The 17113-nt window shown below is 54.4% G+C and overlaps 1 protein-coding gene across 5 annotated transcripts in view; it reads right to left on the minus strand.

Moving 5' to 3' along the window:
* Positions 1-17113, minus strand: part of DPP6 (dipeptidyl peptidase like 6) — a gene marked incomplete at its 5' end in the record, with an annotated part of 373544 nt that overhangs the window by 57627 nt on the left and 298804 nt on the right. For 4 of the 5 annotated variants that reach the window (XM_081148107.1, XM_081148109.1, XM_081148111.1 and 1 more), the window contains one exon: positions 9772-9824. The exons of the other annotated variant lie outside the window; for it this stretch is intronic. In XM_081148107.1, coding sequence (XP_081004233.1) covers positions 9772-9824 — 53 coding nt within the window. The remainder of the gene's footprint in view (positions 1-9771; positions 9825-17113) is intronic. 5 annotated transcript variants of the gene reach the window in all.

A 17113-nucleotide genomic window follows, 5' to 3' on the forward strand; every position in this document is an offset into this window, starting at 1 on the left:
GAGACAGGGAAACAGAGACAGAGAGACAGAGACAGAGACAGACAGAGACACACACAGAGAGACAGAGAAAGACAGAAACAGGCAGAGACAAACAGACCAACAGGGAGAGACATACACAGACACACAGAGAGACAGAGAATGAGAGAGGGTGCATGGAAGCACTGTATGCATTTGTTTATTTTGGTGTTGGTTCCTGCTCGCTCCCCATTTTCCCATCTTTCTCTTTATTTACTCATTTATTTTAAAGAATCCATGCCAGGCTCTCTATGAATCATCTCAGGGTGGAGATGAATTGGTAAAAAAAAATGATTAAGGACAAATACAATTATGTGGACTTAACTCTATCTCAAAATAATGGTGCAGTCCGTTCTGGTTTTGCTTATTTGAGCAATAAACAAACAGGGCATAAATCATGTTGAATTCTGAAGAGTAAATTAGTGAAGCAAAGTTTACTCATTTATCTTCCTAAGCTGGGCTTGGATTGAAAAGCTTCCCGACAAAAACAGCTTTTGGAAAGAGAAAAGTGAAGAATTGCTTTTCTGGCTCCTAACCTTTCAAGGCTAAAACATCAAAAAATAGCATTTTCAATGTCAAATAATACAGGTTCTCGGAATCTTCCTCATGGTGGATGATATAAAAATATGAAACATCCTCCAGTCTTAGCAGAGTACCTGACACATTGTAGATGCTCGTACATATTAACCAAATCATGAATTCAGTGTAGATGGATGGATGGATTGTGGATGGATGATGGATGGATGGGTGGACGGATGGGTGGATGGATGGGTGGACGGATGGATGGACGGATGGATGGATGGATGGATGGACGGATGGATGGATGGATGGGTGGATGGGTGGATGGATGGGTTGGTGGGTGGATGGATGGATGGATGGATGGATGGATGATAGATGATGGATGGATGGATGGATAGAAGATGGATGGATGGATGGATGGATGGATGGATGGATGGATGGATGGATGGATGGATGGATGGGTGGATGGGTGGATGGGTGGATGGGTGGATGGATGGGTTGGTGGATGGATGGATGGATGGATGGATGGATGGATGGATGGATGATAGATGATGGATGGATGGGTGGATGGATAGAAGATGGATGGATGGATGGATGGATGGATGGATGGATGGATGGATGGGTGGATGGGTGGATGGATGGATGGATGGATGGATGGATGATAGATGATGGATGGATGGGTGGATGGATAGAAGATGGATGGATGGATGGATGGATGGATGGATGGATGGGTTGGTGGATGGATGGATGGATGGATGGATGGATGGGTGGATGGATGGGTGGATGGATAGAAGATGGATGGATGGATGGATGGATGGGTAGATGGGTGGATTGATATGAAATCCAGTTTAATCACCAACGCATGGTTGGTTGGGGTCAGTAAAATCTTAAACTCATATAGCATTTAAAGATTTGTATTCCCATTTTTTATGTATATCTTAAATTGCACAGTTAGCCTGTTGAAGGCAGGGGTCCTCACTGGCCAACACTCGAGTTCACTCATGATGTCTCCGTGTCTGTGGGTATCAGATGCTCCTGTCCTTCTGAAAGAAGGTCCTGTTGTACCGACTGAAGGGGTGACTCACTCTGAAATATTTGTGATGTATCCCTCATCCACCTTACAGGGGCACTTTAACACATACAGTCACAAATATAAGTACTAAATAAAGCCACAGAGCAATTTCATTTTTGTTAACCCTCACTTGAGGATTTCCCCCCCTCCCCATTGATTTTGAGAGAGTGGAAGGGAAGGAGGGAGGGGCGGAGAGTGAGAGGAACATCGATGTGAGAGGCACATGGATCGGTTGCCTCTCCCATGAGCCCCAACCAGGGCCGGGGATTGAACCTGCAACCCAGGTCCATGCCCTTGACTGGACTCAAACCCATGACCCTCAGTCTATGGGCTGACGCGCTAACTACTGAGCCAAACTGTCCAGGGTGAGAGGGACGTTTTAAATAAAGGGGGACTCGTGTCTTATATCACGGTGTGCCCAGTGTCTAGACCAGACTGGTGCTCAGTAAAGTTCTGTTAAAGGGAGAGTGGGGGAGGCAGGCGAGGAGCGGGGTCTGGAGTGTCAGCTGAAGGACAAAGTGAATTTCAGGAATGATGAGAGGCCCTAACATTGAGTGAGGGGCTGGTTGCCCAGCTCTGGGAACACCCCAAAAACCACCGAATTGTACAGTTAAATGGGTGAATTCCTTGGTATGGGAACTGAATCTCAATAAAGCTGGGACGGGGTGGGGGGGGGGGAGGAGAATGCATGTAGGGGCGGGGCTGCCGGGGTCTGCGCCCCGGACCCCCGATAAGCCCTCCTCCGGGCTGAGACCTGGTCTGTTATCTGAAGACACTCACGAGGCCCTTCTCAGAATCATTTTAAACCCATTTAACGGTGCACGTTGATAACAAAACCAAAAAAGCCCTAACGTCGCAATGATAAATTGGACCAAAGAACAACCCGGAGAAACCAGACAACATTACGTCTCCAACAGCTCAGGTAGGGAAAGAAAAGCAATAAATTACGAAGCCCAACATCCCCGGACGGAACAGAGGGAAAAACAACCCTGGAGCAAAAGCGGTTCAGTGGCTACGGCTAATTAGCAAAGTGGGACCCAGGAGAAGACGCAGCGCCCGGTCCCCTGCCTCTCCTGTCCCTCCCCGCTCCCTGGAGCGCACAGAATGACCGGCTCCCGGGTGGCCGCTGCAGAGAAGGCTCCCTGCTAGTTCTTGCACCGCATCCTGACTCATCCCGCCTCCCCCTCGCCTGATCGCAGACGCGCCCCTCGGCCTGCCCGGTCGCCCCTTCCCCCGTCTAAGGCACAGCGTGGGACGTCCCCATGGATTTCTCAGAACCAGCCTGGAAACAACCTTGGGATCCAGATTCGTGTTTGTTGCGGAGGCTGCTCTGGGGAGAGGTTTCTGCCTCTCAGACCATCATCAAGCGACCTGGGCTTGGAGGGCGCCGGGGCGGCGGGGCGGGGTGGGGTCAGTTACATGAAGGAGATGGCAGAGGCCTGGGAGACACTGACCCGCTAGAGGACAGGCGGGACTGTCACTGGGGCAGGGGCCCGGTTCAGGGGTGCAGGGGTGTCCTAGGAGCACATGGGCCCTTCGCTTCCCTCCCCTCCCGACTGAGGCCTCAAAGGCACGAACAAAAGCGGCAACTTTGCCGCCAAGCCCACTAGGGGGAGCCCAAGTCCAACGCCAGCCTGGGCGGACCCAGGCCCAGGTCTGTCCTTCCTGGGGGATTCGGACCACAAAGCAGGAGGCTCTACCCGGTCCCTGGTGCAGACTCGCGCAGGATGGACGGAGCTCTACCAAATGCCACTAGGTTAATTTCCAGGGTCACTCTCGGGGAGGCAGACACCTGCCCCTGCTTCTCTGAGTCTGAGAGATGCAAACCCCCTCCTGAGTCCCACCCTCACGCTCTCGGGTGGGGCCCAGGTGAGCAGCTCCTGACGGTCAACATCATCTCCTCCCACTATCAGCCAACACCCGTGGAGCATCTCCCGGGCCGTGCAATTCAAGGGGCCCGAACGTGCGCTTCAGGGTCAGCAAGAAGCCTGGCGAAATGACGCCTTCTGCGAGCCTTCACCCCGTTTTCAATCGGGTTTGTGTGCGTGAAGATCTTTCCGATGCACCGGGAGCGATTCCCAGGGAGAGGATGGTGGAAACAGCTCCCCGTGTGTCCGTGGCTGACGGCGTTTCTCCCACCGCCGGGCGAGTCCTGTCCTGTGGGACCTTCGCAGGGAAGCAGAGCGAGGCCGGAGGTACAGCCTCCTGGGGGTTCCCTGCAGTCACGAGGCCGCCCTGGGCAAGGCCGCCGGGTCCCAGAGAGTCCCAGCCCTCGCAGCCCAGCCCCTGCTGACACCCTGAGCGAGGGAGCGAACTCGCCACGCAGCAGATGCAAATTGAAAACACTTCTAAACATTCTGTGCAGATAAATGGCATATCGACAGCGAGGTCACTAGCAATTTAGTGCGAGAATCGACGACAGAGGGAAGGAGGGGCGGGTTTCCCCAGGAGTCGGGGGGAGGGGGAGGGTGTGGACCTTGGGAGCTGAAGGCTCAGAAGGGTCTGTGCAGGAGATGCAGGGGGCGGGAGGTTCCTGGCACGTGGGGGGAGCGGGGAGAATGGGCCGGCGAAGGTGGGGACGCCCAGGGGCACGTCCTGCTTGCGGGCAGCGGGCAGACACCCGGCTGGTGTGGTTCACGGAAGCAAGACCGGCAGGGACAAGGCGCCACGTCCTCCTCCCGCGGCCCCCTCGGCCCCGCTCTGCCCATCGACGGGGGCCTCTCCCACGGGCCCGGCACCGCTCTCGGCTCCACGTAAACCCAGAGCTCCAGGAAGCCGTTACCATCGATCAGAGTTGAAGGTGAGGCTGGAAGTTATTTTCTGCCCAAACGCAAGGAGAGCGTGGGGAGGAGCGACGGCTTCCACTTGGCCGCAGGAGCCCGGAGAGCTTCCTGCAGCGAGGCAGGCGCCCGGCGCCCGCTCCTGGTCCCGCAGTATCTCCGGCAGCCCCCGCGCGCCCCACAGGCCAGGCTCCGTTTCCACCGCACACACGGAGCAGCCGTGTCCAGGGAGGCGCAGTGACGTTTCTGTCTTTGCTTTTTTCTCCCCATTAATGCTCACGCGACGATATTTTTTCCATTGATTTTTAGAGAGAGGGGAGGGAGGGGGAGAGAGACAGACATGGACGGGTTGCCAACCACATGCACGCAGACCGGGGCCAGGGATCGAACCTGCAACCCAGGTACGTGCCCTTGACCAGGAATCGTACCCGAGACCCTTTGGCGTGCGGGCCGGCGCTCTAACCCCTGAGCCCACCGGCCAGGGCGCAGGCAAGGAGGTTGCCTGGGAATTTATTCCCAGATGTATCGGATTCTGAAGTCCGCGTCCTCTTGCTAAGAGGTGGGTTTTGTTTTGTTTTGTTTTGGTTTTGCTCAGAGAGAGGAAGGGAGAGAGGAAGACAGCGAGGGGGAGAAACAGCTACAGGGGGTCCCCCAAAGGGGCCTGGGGCTGTCCACAGGGCTGGAAACACGTGGCTGGTCGCAGCAGGATTCTGCCCCCTGGATGCCACCCTGGAGACACAAGGGTCCTTTTAAGCACGTCTGTTTCTTCTACATTTGGCTTCTCGTTGGCGCATCCCCGGGGTATGCAAACAGCCGCATCCACGGGGCCTCCGGCGGGGCGCCTGCTCTTCAATGTCCCCGTGCGTCTGTCCGGGGGGGCCCCCCGGCGGCAGGGTCCCCGGGGGTTCAGGCGGGAAGAGGCTGGGAGGAAGCGGCCGAGCACAGAGGCCCTGTCGCCGGCCCGGGAATCCTCAGCCCTGCCCCGCGACCTCGCTGCTCTGACTCTTCTCACGCGCCAGGCGCAACTCACAGCAGGACGCAGGCTGCTGGCGACTTAATTAGAGGGACGTGGGATTCGAACACTTGAAACCCGTCTTCATTTTCCAGGGGAACACCAGCTACCCGGGACCACGACTAGTGCGGTTTCCACACTGACCGAGGCCCTCGTTACGCCCCAGCAGGCCTCCTGATTGAGTCTGCGCCCCAAGCTCCCCTTTCCTCCTGTCTGCTTTATATAGGAGCATAGAACTAACTTAAGCCTGCCTTTTTTTTTTTTTTTTAATGTTTTTATTGATTTTAGGGAGAGAGGAAGGGACAGGGAGAGAGAGAGAAACACCTACTGGCTGCCCCCTGCTCGCCCCCGACTGGGGATCGAGCCTCAGCCTGGGCCTGGGCCCCGACCGGGAATCGAACCGGGACCTCCTGGTGCGCAGGCCGACGCTCAACCCCTGAGCCACACCAGCCGGGCCTGACTCATTTTTATTCTAAAAGGACCGTGGTGCTTTCCCTGTACCCCAAGCCCCCCCCGGAGTGAGTCCCAACACACAGGCTGCACCTCCGTCCTGCCATCTGGTTGGGCACCTGCCACCCGACTATCTGAGGGGCCCGTGAGCTCCCGGGCGCCGCAACAACCCGAGACCTAAAGGCTCCCCCAGTTCAGAAATCCACTGTCTCATGAACAGGAAGGTTTTGCTATTATTTTAAATTAATTGCAGGGTTCAGTTTCCGAAAGGGATCTTTAGGCAAAGAGGGAGGGCGGGGTGTGGAGCGGGGCTATTTTAGGAGACGCCGGCCGGGTCTGTTTGCGGGCAGCTGGGAGGGGCACAGGCTCCTCAACCACCAGACGCCGTTTCCAGTCAGGGTCACAAGTCACCTGCTACATGCTTCCATCCCCGGGTCCTTAGAAACAAAACAAATTAGCACAACTAAAATGTGATATTTAAAGTTATAATGTAACCAAGGGCGCTGCTCTGAGACCACGGGGCTGGGAGTCAGCGGCAGGGTGGGGGCTGGGACCCAGCGCCTCTGGGCGCTACGGGGTGTCGGCCAGTCGCTCCCACCTGCCGACGGGCTGCAGATAAGACGCTTTTCCGTTGTGCTGGGGTGAAGGGGCGTGAACGTCAACCAATAAACGATGGATGATCGTTACTGTGATTATTTTAGAAACACCCAAAGCGGCTTGTCATCGGTTGGCGTCCTCTACGGGGAATGTCAGCCTGAGACTGAAACCAAATAACCATATTGTCCTTAGGGGTGCTCCTAGTTGGGTAAACTTTAAAAAAAAAAAATTATTTAGTGTATTGATTTGAAAGAGAGAGAGATTTGTTGTTCCACTTATTTATGCATTCATGGGTAGATTCTTTTTTTTAAAAAAAGAAATATGCCCAGCCGGGCGTGGCTCAGCGGTTGAGCGTCGACCTGGGATCCAGGCGATCAGGGTTCGATTCCCGGTCAGGGCACAGGCCCGGGTCGCGGGCTTGACCAATGACTCTCTCATCATTGATGTTTCTCTCTCCCTCCCTCTCCTTTCCTCTTTCTGAAATCAAGAAAGACATATATATATATATGTAAATTTATATATATATGTAAAATTTTTTTTAATATATCTTTTTTATTGATTTCAGAGAGAGGAAGGGAGAGGGGGGGAGAGAGAGAGAAACATCATTGGTCAAGCCCGTGACCCGGGCCTGTGCCCTGACCGGGAATCGAACCCCGATCGCCTGGATCCCAGGTCGATGCTCAACCGCTGAGCCACGCCGGCTGGGCCTTGGTTGAGTCTTACACGTGCCCTGGCTGGGGGTCGCACCCATAACCTTGGTGTGTCAGGACGACACTCTAACCGGCTGAGCCACCCGGCCGGGGCCACTTCGGTAAACTCTCGAGCCGGGTTCTCCGGATCCATTTCTCCTAAGCTCTGACGAGGGCAGTGAAACGTCCACGGCACGTGTTAAGCATAAAACGCCCGCGGAGTTTTGAGTTTTACAGATTTATCTGAGTCGGCTGGGAAGAGCCAGCGTCTCCCGTAAATTCCGTTGCTCCCGGCAGGGGCAGATAAATCTCCAGGCGAAATTACACCCTGCCCGTGGCGACCCTGGGAGATGAGTATCTGCTTGAAAAATAGCAGAACGGCTCCCCCTTCGCGGAAAACCTGTGAAATGTGCTCCACATGAGAAACGCCCGGGGGGGGGCTTTTATTCGCTCTATCTGGGTCATCTCCGGGCCTCCGGGCTGGATTCCTCCCCTCGCGACAGGACCAGGAGTCGCACTTGGCTGCGTGTCGCCCTGTATCTTTCGTTGGTCTGGAGTCCGCATGAAACGGTTTTCCCCGTGTCTGTCTGCCAAGGCCGCGCCCGCATCCTGCCGAAACCTGGCCGAGGGGGGACAGCAGACAGCGGGACAGGCTGAAGCCACTGTCGGCGACGTGAGAGAGTTCGAACCGGTGAGGAAGTTTTGTGGGTTTATTGGAGCCAAACTGACGACAAATGCTGGGAAGCAGGATCTCAGGGGCCTGACAACGCCCCGAGAATGGCAGCTCTGCCCCTTGTTTCATATGTTACAATCCAAAGAGGAGACGTACGTGGGTCCCATGAAATCCACGGGTGACAGATGAGGGGGGCGGGAGAAAGCAAAGCGGGAGACCTCTGGGATTGGGTAGAAAATAAAATAATGGACACACTTTTACTCAGGTGGGTGCAGGCGAGTCAACAGTCAACAGCTAACGTGATGACCATGAAAATGAGGGGTTTTGTGGTCCCAGCTCTGTGCTTGGAGGACCCGGAAAAAGGAAAATCACTTGGTGTTTGCAAAGGGACGCCAATCGGGTGTGTCATCTCAGAGGCAGGAAGACAAACGACAAACCGATAGCCTTGGTCAAAGGGAAAAACCAACCTCCGTGGAGGAAAAAGACTGCCTTAGGAAGCGACTGGCCACCATAATTTGCTTTCAGTTAGAAAGTCCTCCTTTCAGACCATCCTGTGCGGTTCCTGCAGGTCTGAGTCTGCAAGGCCCCCACGCAGCCTCCCCTGAGCGCCCCAGGCGAGCACGCGGCCGCTTTTCTCCGCAGCATTCACGCCGCGATGAACGCCCTCCCGCGGAGCGTCACCTGTTAGCAACTCCAGCTGTTTGTTGAAATGTTTTCAGGGGAAATTAGGAGGCCTCCCCCGAGATACTCACAGCAACCTACACCACAGCCTGGTCCAGGTGCCCTGAACATTCCCTGACACCTCACCTTCCCCAAACAGGTGACAGAAACCATGGAGGTTACGAGGGAAAAAGACGGGCCGGAACCAGAAGGTGGGGGTGGGTTTTTTTGGGGGAGGGAGAAGAAAAGGGGGGGAGAGAAAGAAGAGAAATGAAAGCAATAAAAAGCCACCCCTGCCCCACGTTCCCAGACCTGCGACCATTTTCCCATGTGTCCCACTCAGCAGATGGTGCCACCAAACTGGAACCAGGTCTTACTGCCTTTGGGCTCCAGAGATGAACCCCTACGACCCACTCGCGTGCTCTGTGCGGGTCTGTCCACCCAGCACCGGAAACCTCGCCAAGTCACGCTTCCCCTCACATCGTTCCCTCCCACACACTCTGGGGCCCCGACCAGGCATTTTTTAAAAAATATGTTTTAGTTGATTTCAGAGAGAGCAAGAGAGAGATGGAAACATCTATGAGAGAGTCACTGATCGGCTGCCTCCTGCACGCCCCCTGCTGGGGATCGAGCCCGCAACCCGGGCATGTGCCCTGACTGGGCATCGAACCCCGATCTCCTGGATCCTAGGTTGATGCTCAACCACTGAGCCACACCGGCCAGGCCTGATCATACATTTTAAAAAATATATGTTTTTATTGACTTTAGAGAGGAGAAGGGAAAAGGAGAGGGAGAGAAACATCAATGCTGAGAGAGAGACATTGATCGGCTGCCTCCTGCACGCCCCCTACTGGGGATCGAGCCCAAAACCTGGGCATGTGCCCTGACTGGGTATCGAACCGGTGACCTTTTGGTGCCTGGGACAATCCCAACCAACTGAGCCACACTGGCCAGGATCCTGATCACATATTTTTGAGAGGCCGCACAAGCTTGGGGGTGCCACCCTCTCTACTACGTAGGTGACCAGGAGCCCTGCTGGGAGTCCCAGGGCTGGTCCCACGCCCCCTCCTGCAGCTGGTGACAAAACCCAGGGCACCAGAGCAGGGCCGGAGGAACTGGCCGAGGAAGAAGGCTCCACAGGGGGGCAAGCGCTGCATTCAGGAGGCTCCCTGGCCCTGGCCTGGGGTCCCAGAGGTCCCCGTGCTGTGAAAAGTCACGACGCCCATTTCCTGCCCTTCATTCCTAAGAATGAAGCGCCAGTGCTGCAGATTTCCCAGGCAAGGTAAAAGAAGAAACAATCTTACCCGTGAGGAATTTTGCTCAGGACATAGTATCCAGTATAGGAGTGTCGATGTATCTGAAACACACAAGAAACAAAACAAAACAAAACAAAAGAAACATTGAGAGCGAGGCTGTGACTGGGACCCTTTTCAAATCTCTGTGAACAGTAACAAACATCAGCGGACCCAGGTAGCCTTTCAGGAGCCCTGGGAGCAGAGCCTCTCGATTGACTTAGGGAGCTAATTCGAGTGCCCCATTTACTTTACTTCCATCACTTGTACATGGTTTAAGGGGCAGCCGGGGCCTGATGTCATCTCCATGGCTACCCGGCTCGTGCTTAAATCAGGGCTGTGATTCCCAGGAAATGCAGCTCAGAACTCACGGGGACACTGAGACCCACGTACTCAGGGAGTTTTCTGTAAATTACGGCAAATTCCACAGTGTCCCCTCTGAGAGGGGCGGTAATGAAGCCGAGACAGGCTTCGTTGGGCAGACTCTCTATGGGGTTTGATGTTCGTGTTTTAGATAAACTAAGAGTTCATTGTGGGGATGGGGGGGGGAGTGTAGTTTTCAAAACAAAGGAAACAAACAACCCAAACAGTGTTTCCCAAATACTGGATTCCCCAGATCTCGGCTGCGCATTTCACCTCCCTGTCCCTGTGTGACTTCTGAGAGTCGGCCCCCTGGGGACCAGCATTTAAAGCACCTTTCTAAGGGGAGCAGGTGAGGGACAGCTGGTCAAAGAGGAGAGATCTCATGAGAAGCACCTGTCACAGGGGATGCACCCGGGCCCCAGGAAAATGGGATCTTAAGGAATTTAAGTGCGAGATTTGATCTGAAGTCCGTCTCTCTCTGAACGCACTGGAAATTGCCCGAGCAAAGGGTATATCTCTTAGCTCTCAACCGGCAAGTCCACGCTGATGGCCATGAACGGAACAATTCAGGAAACCAACACATGCAGTAAGTATGCAAAGTAAGGAACATAGGCTTTCTTTTTAAAAAATGTGTTTTTAAATTTAATTGATTTGAGAGAGAGAAAGGGGGAGGGAGACAGAGAAAAACATCGACATGAGAAACACTGATCGGTTGCCTCCCGCATGTACTGATCGGGGACCTAACCCGCCACCTGGGTATGTGCCCTGACCAGGGATTGAACCTGCGACCCTACGGTGCACAGGACGATCCTCCAACTAACTGAGCCTCACTGGCCAGGGTGACATATACTCTCTTGGTTGAGGCCTATTTCTTTAATTCACCCAGAAACAGTGATTTCAATTTATCTCCTGGTTGTGCCATCCCCAAGCAAACATTCCCCAGAGACTCATCCCTTTGCGTCCCTCTCTCGATACACGAACTGACCCCAAAACTCAGCCCCGTGACTATCTTCTCAGCGGAACCAGTGAGAAAAGGGAGACAGATGAGAATAACCTTGTAAAGGCAACGGGAACAGGAGCCGAGCAAACTACCCATTTTCAAATCTCTGTTCGTATGGTCAGGCAGAGAGGAGGAAAAAAGCCTAAATGGATGGGAAATGTAATAAAATGTTTGGAAAACTGAGCCACGAACTGGAAGGATTAAAAAAAAAACAACACAAGAGAGTCCAGAGGCAGAGACAGATAAAACCCAAGATGCTGCGTCTGCCAAGGACTGATTTGCTCGAAGCCTCCCAGAGCAAACAGGAAACCTTAACAATGAAAGTGTGGTTATGACACATGGGCTACTCTAAAATAAAATTAAATATAAAATAAAATAAAATATAATAAAATATAAAATAAAATAAAATATAAAAATAAAATAAAATAAAAAAATAAAATAAAATAAAATAAAATAAATAAAGGGAAACAGGAGGCAGACGAAACAGTTTTCTCATCTCCAAGATGAAACAATCTAACACTCTCCTCCACAAAGTAGCCCCTCAGTGCTACTCTTTAAAAAACCGGGGAAACAGGAGGCAGGTGAAACAATTTACTCGTCTGCAGGATGAAACAATGTAACACGCTCTGACAGGCCCTCTGACGGGGGAAGGGCACTAATAAGAACACAGTCACCCTTGTTTACCAGTCATTCGCCTCCCTAACTACAGAGAGGTTTTCTCACAGACCCTGGGAAACCGGAGGGTGAAACAAGGCTGTAAAAAGATAAGATGCCTCCGTGGGTCCATCACTCAGAAAAGAAAATACATTTTGAGAACAGACCAAGGACAGGACGTGTTTCCATTTGGTTGCTGTGCCGGGACCCTGACCCCCTCTGGGAGTTTGCCTCGGGGATGCTGACCATTCCCAGGTCCCAGGAACAGGCTGAACTGTCTGTAACATCAGAGATCCGCCACCGTGTTGCCGGTTTTGGGCTCCTGAAGGCCGGACTGCAGACCTTCCCCGCTCCTTTCCCTGCTACACTTGCAGCTGCACGTAGTTACGTAGTTACATAGTTACGTAGTTACGTTGTCCCTCACCTGTATGTAATCAGCCAACTGGCGAGGGGCTCGGAGCAGACTGTCCAGGGTGACCGACTGCTCTCGCCTTACTCCCGGCGTTATTGGAATAAATGCTCACACGTGATTCAACCCTGTCTCTGCTTAATTTGGCTCAAGTCGTGACAGGCGGCCTCGGACCCCTTGTGTCCGGTATCCCTTCCATCAGGAGCCAAAAAAACAACCACCCCCAGATGTACAAAGGAAACCGACCTTTGAAGAGCACAGGTTTCAAGAGTTTCGTCTGCACAACGCCTGGCCTCAAAAGGTGCACAAAACGCTCCATCTCCCCGAAAGAAGCTGTTCCTCCGAGCGAGAAAGTCCTTCTTTTCTTTGCACTCTCTATTTATCTGCGGTATTTATGTTTCTTTCTTTAAAACGGGCCCCAAATACTTCTGGTCGTGGAAACAAGCGCTGAAAGTCGGAAGTCGGTGGGACTGGTTTTTCTAGGCCTGCTCTTTGACGAGTTCTTGAATATAGGCTACGGTGGTTTCTTCCGACACCGTTAGATTTGCCTTAAAAACTGAATATCTGAAAACCTGTTTCCCGGAACATTGGTCACAGGAGGGGAAAACCATTTCCACAAATTGCTTTTTTTAATACGTTGTGCAAAAACAGCTGATACTGGTGTTCAGCGCTTGGGGGACAAATAACCAGTCCAGGGTTGTCCCGGGGTAAGTTCACTTTGGGTTAGAGCCTTATATTCCAAAACGTCCCTGTGCCCACAGCTTTCTGTCTCATCCGCTCCCTCCCCCTCACTCCCACTGAGCTGAGTTTTTTCTTTTTGTTAGTGCTCACCCGAGGATATTTTTTCCATTGATATTAGAGGGATGGGAAAGGGAGAGATAGAGAGAGAGAAGGGAAACATCGATGTGAGAGAGACATCAATTGGTTGCCTCCTGCACGCACCCCGACCAGGTGCCAGGGATCGAACCTGCAACCCAGGCACGTGCCCTTGACCGGGAATCGAACCCAAGACCCTTCTGTGCCCACGCCGACGCTCTAACCACTGAGCCACGCCGGCCAGGGCCCAATAACCTGGCAATGAAGATCCAACAACAAAGACCGAACCCCACGTCACCCCCTTTTCCCCAGGATGTGGGGAGAGATGAGGTGAGGAAACGTGTCTTATTTTTCCAGAAATGCTTCACTGAATCCCCAATTTACGTGGGGATGTTCCTAAATCTTGGTCTTGACGCGTCCTTCTGAAAACCCCCGCACTCCAGTTCTTGTAATTAATTCCATCCATTATCTTGATGTCCCCGTGGCCCGGCGGCTGCCCTGCTTCCTTCCCGGCGCCCGCAGACTCGCCCGGCTGGGCGGCTGATTATCCGGCGGGTCTCCGGGGCGGAGAGGCCGCCCTGCACGTTCCGTCCAGGTGCCTCTTTGCATAATTGAAACCGAGGAGCCCATCGCTCACGGCGGCCGGGACCGGAGCTAACTGGCCCCTAACGTCTTCCTGGGAAGAGACGATCGATATCGTGTCTTAGAAACTCTTCCCCTAACATTTGGAGAAATGGACCCAGTGGAGGGTGTCACCTTTTTCTAGGAGTACGACCAATAAGCCAAACTGCTCTAGAGAAGGAAGGTGACCAGGCTGCCTGGGGCCTGGAGGGAGAGTCACCTGAGAGTCACCTGGGAGCCACCTGAGAGTCACCTGGGAGCCACCTGAGAGTCACCTGGGAGCCACCTGAGAGTCACCTGAGAGTCACCTGGAGCCACCTGAGAGTCACCTGAGAGTCACCTGGAGCCACCTGAGAGTCACCTGAGAGTCACCTGGAGCCACCTGAGAGTCACCTGAGAGTCACCTGGAGCCACCTGAGAGTCACCTGAGAGTCACCTGGAGCCACCTGAGAGTCACCTAGAGTGGCAGCAGGTGGTCTGCTTGGAGGAGAGGAGACAGAGGGACAACCGAGAGCCCTGTTTGAGGTTTAATTTTTTAAAAAAATCCTCACTTGAGGATATTTTTTCCATTGATTTTTAGAGAGACTAGAAGGGAGGGAGGGAGAGAGAGAGGAACATGGATGTGAGAGAGACACATCCATCGGTTGCCCCCTGAACGCGCCCAGACCAGGGCCGGGGATCGAACCTGCAACCCAGGTACGTGCCCTCGACTGGAAATCGAATCCAAGACCCTTCAGGGTGCGAGCCGAGGCTCTAACTGCTGAGCCAGGCCCGGCCAGGTGACCCTGGTTTATTTTATTTTATTATTATTTTTTTAAATATATCTTTATTGATTTCAGAGAGAGGAAAGGAGAGGGAGAGAGAGAGAGAAACATCAATGATGAGTCATTGATCGAGCCCACAACCCGGGCCTGTGCCCTGACCGGGAATCGAACCCCAATCGCCTGGATCCCAGGTCGATGCTCAACCGCTGAGCCACGCCCGGCCGGGCGGCCCTGGTTGGTTTTAATCTCCTGTAACACTCACGCCCTTCATCGGGCGCCACCCCGGGGACCCAACATCTCGCCAGAACCCCCCAGCTTCCACCTCGTCTCTGTTCCCCCTCCTGTGGCCAGGGGTCCGGTGAGCGATGGGCCCTGATGCTGAAGGTCGGTAACGACGGGGAACCTCCCGGGGGAGTCGGCCCCTCCTGGGCGGGCGTCTCCCTCGCGCAGGCGGAAGGTCGCGGTCACCCCCACGTTTGGCAGACACGCCCCAGGCCGCGCCGGGTCCTCCTGCAGCATCTTCCTGACGTCCCACCCCTTCCTGTAATGACTTAAACACTTTTTTTTTCCCTGGAGAAAAAGATCTTTCGCTCCTGTGATAAAAGACAATGTTTAGGGACAGACTCGATAGAAATGAAGTATTCTTTGCTTTTTTCCCCGTCTACGTGATTTTTTTTAACTATCCGGGCAAGAGTTGAACTAGAGGGAGGCAGAGCTGCCAGTTCCGAAGCACAAAAGTAATTTAAAACCCTCGGGACTCAGGGTTTATAGCTCAACTCCCCTTTTCCTCCTGGAACAGCTAGTTTTCCGTGAAACTTCTTAGGTTTGCGGGAGCACCGGGGGCGGTTTCCTCCCGAACCCGCGGTCCCCTCAGGGGCCTGTTTGCTCTCCGGGCCGCGCCCGACCCCGAAACGCTTCAATTCCTTCTGCGGCCGATTCCCGTCGCGTGGCTCAGGGACAGGGAACGGCTCCTTCGCGCTCCGTGCCCTTCGCGGGAGCGCTTTCGGGGACAAGTTCCTGTGAGGACATCGGAGCCTAAACACAACTCGGCTAAAAGCGAGCGTGTGGCCCGACCGGCGCGCTCAGGGGCTGGGGCCTCGGCCGGCGCATCGAGGGGTCTCGGGCTTGATCCCCACCGGGCTCGTGCGCCGTGTCTGCTTCGCCCGCTCGCCTCCGGCCGGCTGCCGTGAACACAGGGACGCTCCCATCTTTCGGAATCAGGGTGTTGGGGGCCCTTCAGATATTCACCCAGCAGTGGATTCGCCGAGTCCGCCACAAGCCGACGTAAAACAGCGATCAGTCCCCGCCGACTGCACATGTGCCACCTGCTCGAGGGCCCGTAACAGGCACTGAAGGGAGACTCTTCTCTGCTCGGAGGGGGTGGCCGCTCAGCGCCGTCCCGAAGGGCTGGGGTCCAGGGCGGAGCTTTCCGAGGTGTGGCCCCAGCACGCGGACCGACCAGAACCACCCAGGGTGCTTGTGAAAATGCACGTCCGGCCCTCCCTGGCTGGCGCGGCTCAGTGGTTAGAGCGTCGCCCGGCGCCCGTAAGGCTCATGGGTTGGGTCCCTGGTCAAGGGCACGCACCTGGGTTGCAGGTTTGATAACCGGCCCCGGTCGGGGCCCGACAGAGGCCTCAAGCAGGAGGCAACCAAACTCTCTCTCCCCTTCCACGCTCTCTGAAAAGCAATGGAAAAAAATATCCTCAAGTGAGGATTAGAAAATAAAAAAAGGAAAGAGACTGCAGGGTGTGCAGAAGAAATTAAATACAGTTTTCGGAAGAGTCAGCGTTTATCGGGAATCACGGTAATCGGGCTAGGAGGCGGTTTTAGGACCTTTGCTTCAATGAGAAAATCGTAATCGTTGTGCAGCCCGACCAAGCGGCGGACCTGCTCCAAAGTCTCCAGCGCCTCCGAAAACTGAGCTCAAACAGAGCCCGCTCCACGGGGCGCCAAGGCCCGCTCACCCCAGGGCCCGCGGGGACACTGGCCGTTGGCACCACGGGGCGGTTTCGCAGGGACGTCCCCGAAGCCTGGCACGGCAAACAACCTTCCGAACCTGACCGTGGACGGCTCGGCTCGCTCCTGTCTGGGCTCAGTGTCCCCGCCGGGCGCCTCGGCAGCTGTCTGTGGGGCAGGGACAGGCTACCTCAGTTTTCTGATGGCCATTGTCATAGAGATAATAGTTCAGCTACAATATCAGGTTCCGTTTCCTTCCACGTTTGCAGACTACAGTCCATTTTTCCTGTAAGCCCCTACGGTGGCTGACGGTGATTCTGCGCATGACCTAACTTCTGTTCTGAGGAAAAACGACAGGAGGCTCTGTAAGAACTAAAGGTCCCCTCGAGTCCCCTGGGCGTCCTTGCTCACTGAAAGATGCCAGCGGGTCGTTCCGGCCTGCCCTCCGACACCACGTGGCAGAGCCCGGTGCCGGGACACGAAGAAGAAAGCAGGCAGGGCGCCTGACCTGGCACCGGGCTCCTTTGCTGAATGACAAAGAGGGATTTGGCAACACTGGACGGGAATCGTGTTAAATTGTTTCCAGGGTGTAGCGCAGCCCCTGTCAGCCGGAGCCGAGATCATCTATTTATAATGTTGCTAATTTCATGCACTAGTGTTTCGCTCTTGGGATCGGTGACATGGACAATGCGTGCGGGTGGCCAGCGGGAGGCGGGCGGTGATCCGGGCGCCCGTGTCACCGCTCGGGCTCCGGGCCGCGGCTCAGGGGGG

This window comes from Miniopterus schreibersii (assembly GCF_964146895.1).
Source record: "Miniopterus schreibersii genome assembly, chromosome: 9".
NCBI lineage: Eukaryota > Metazoa > Chordata > Mammalia > Chiroptera > Miniopteridae > Miniopterus > Miniopterus schreibersii.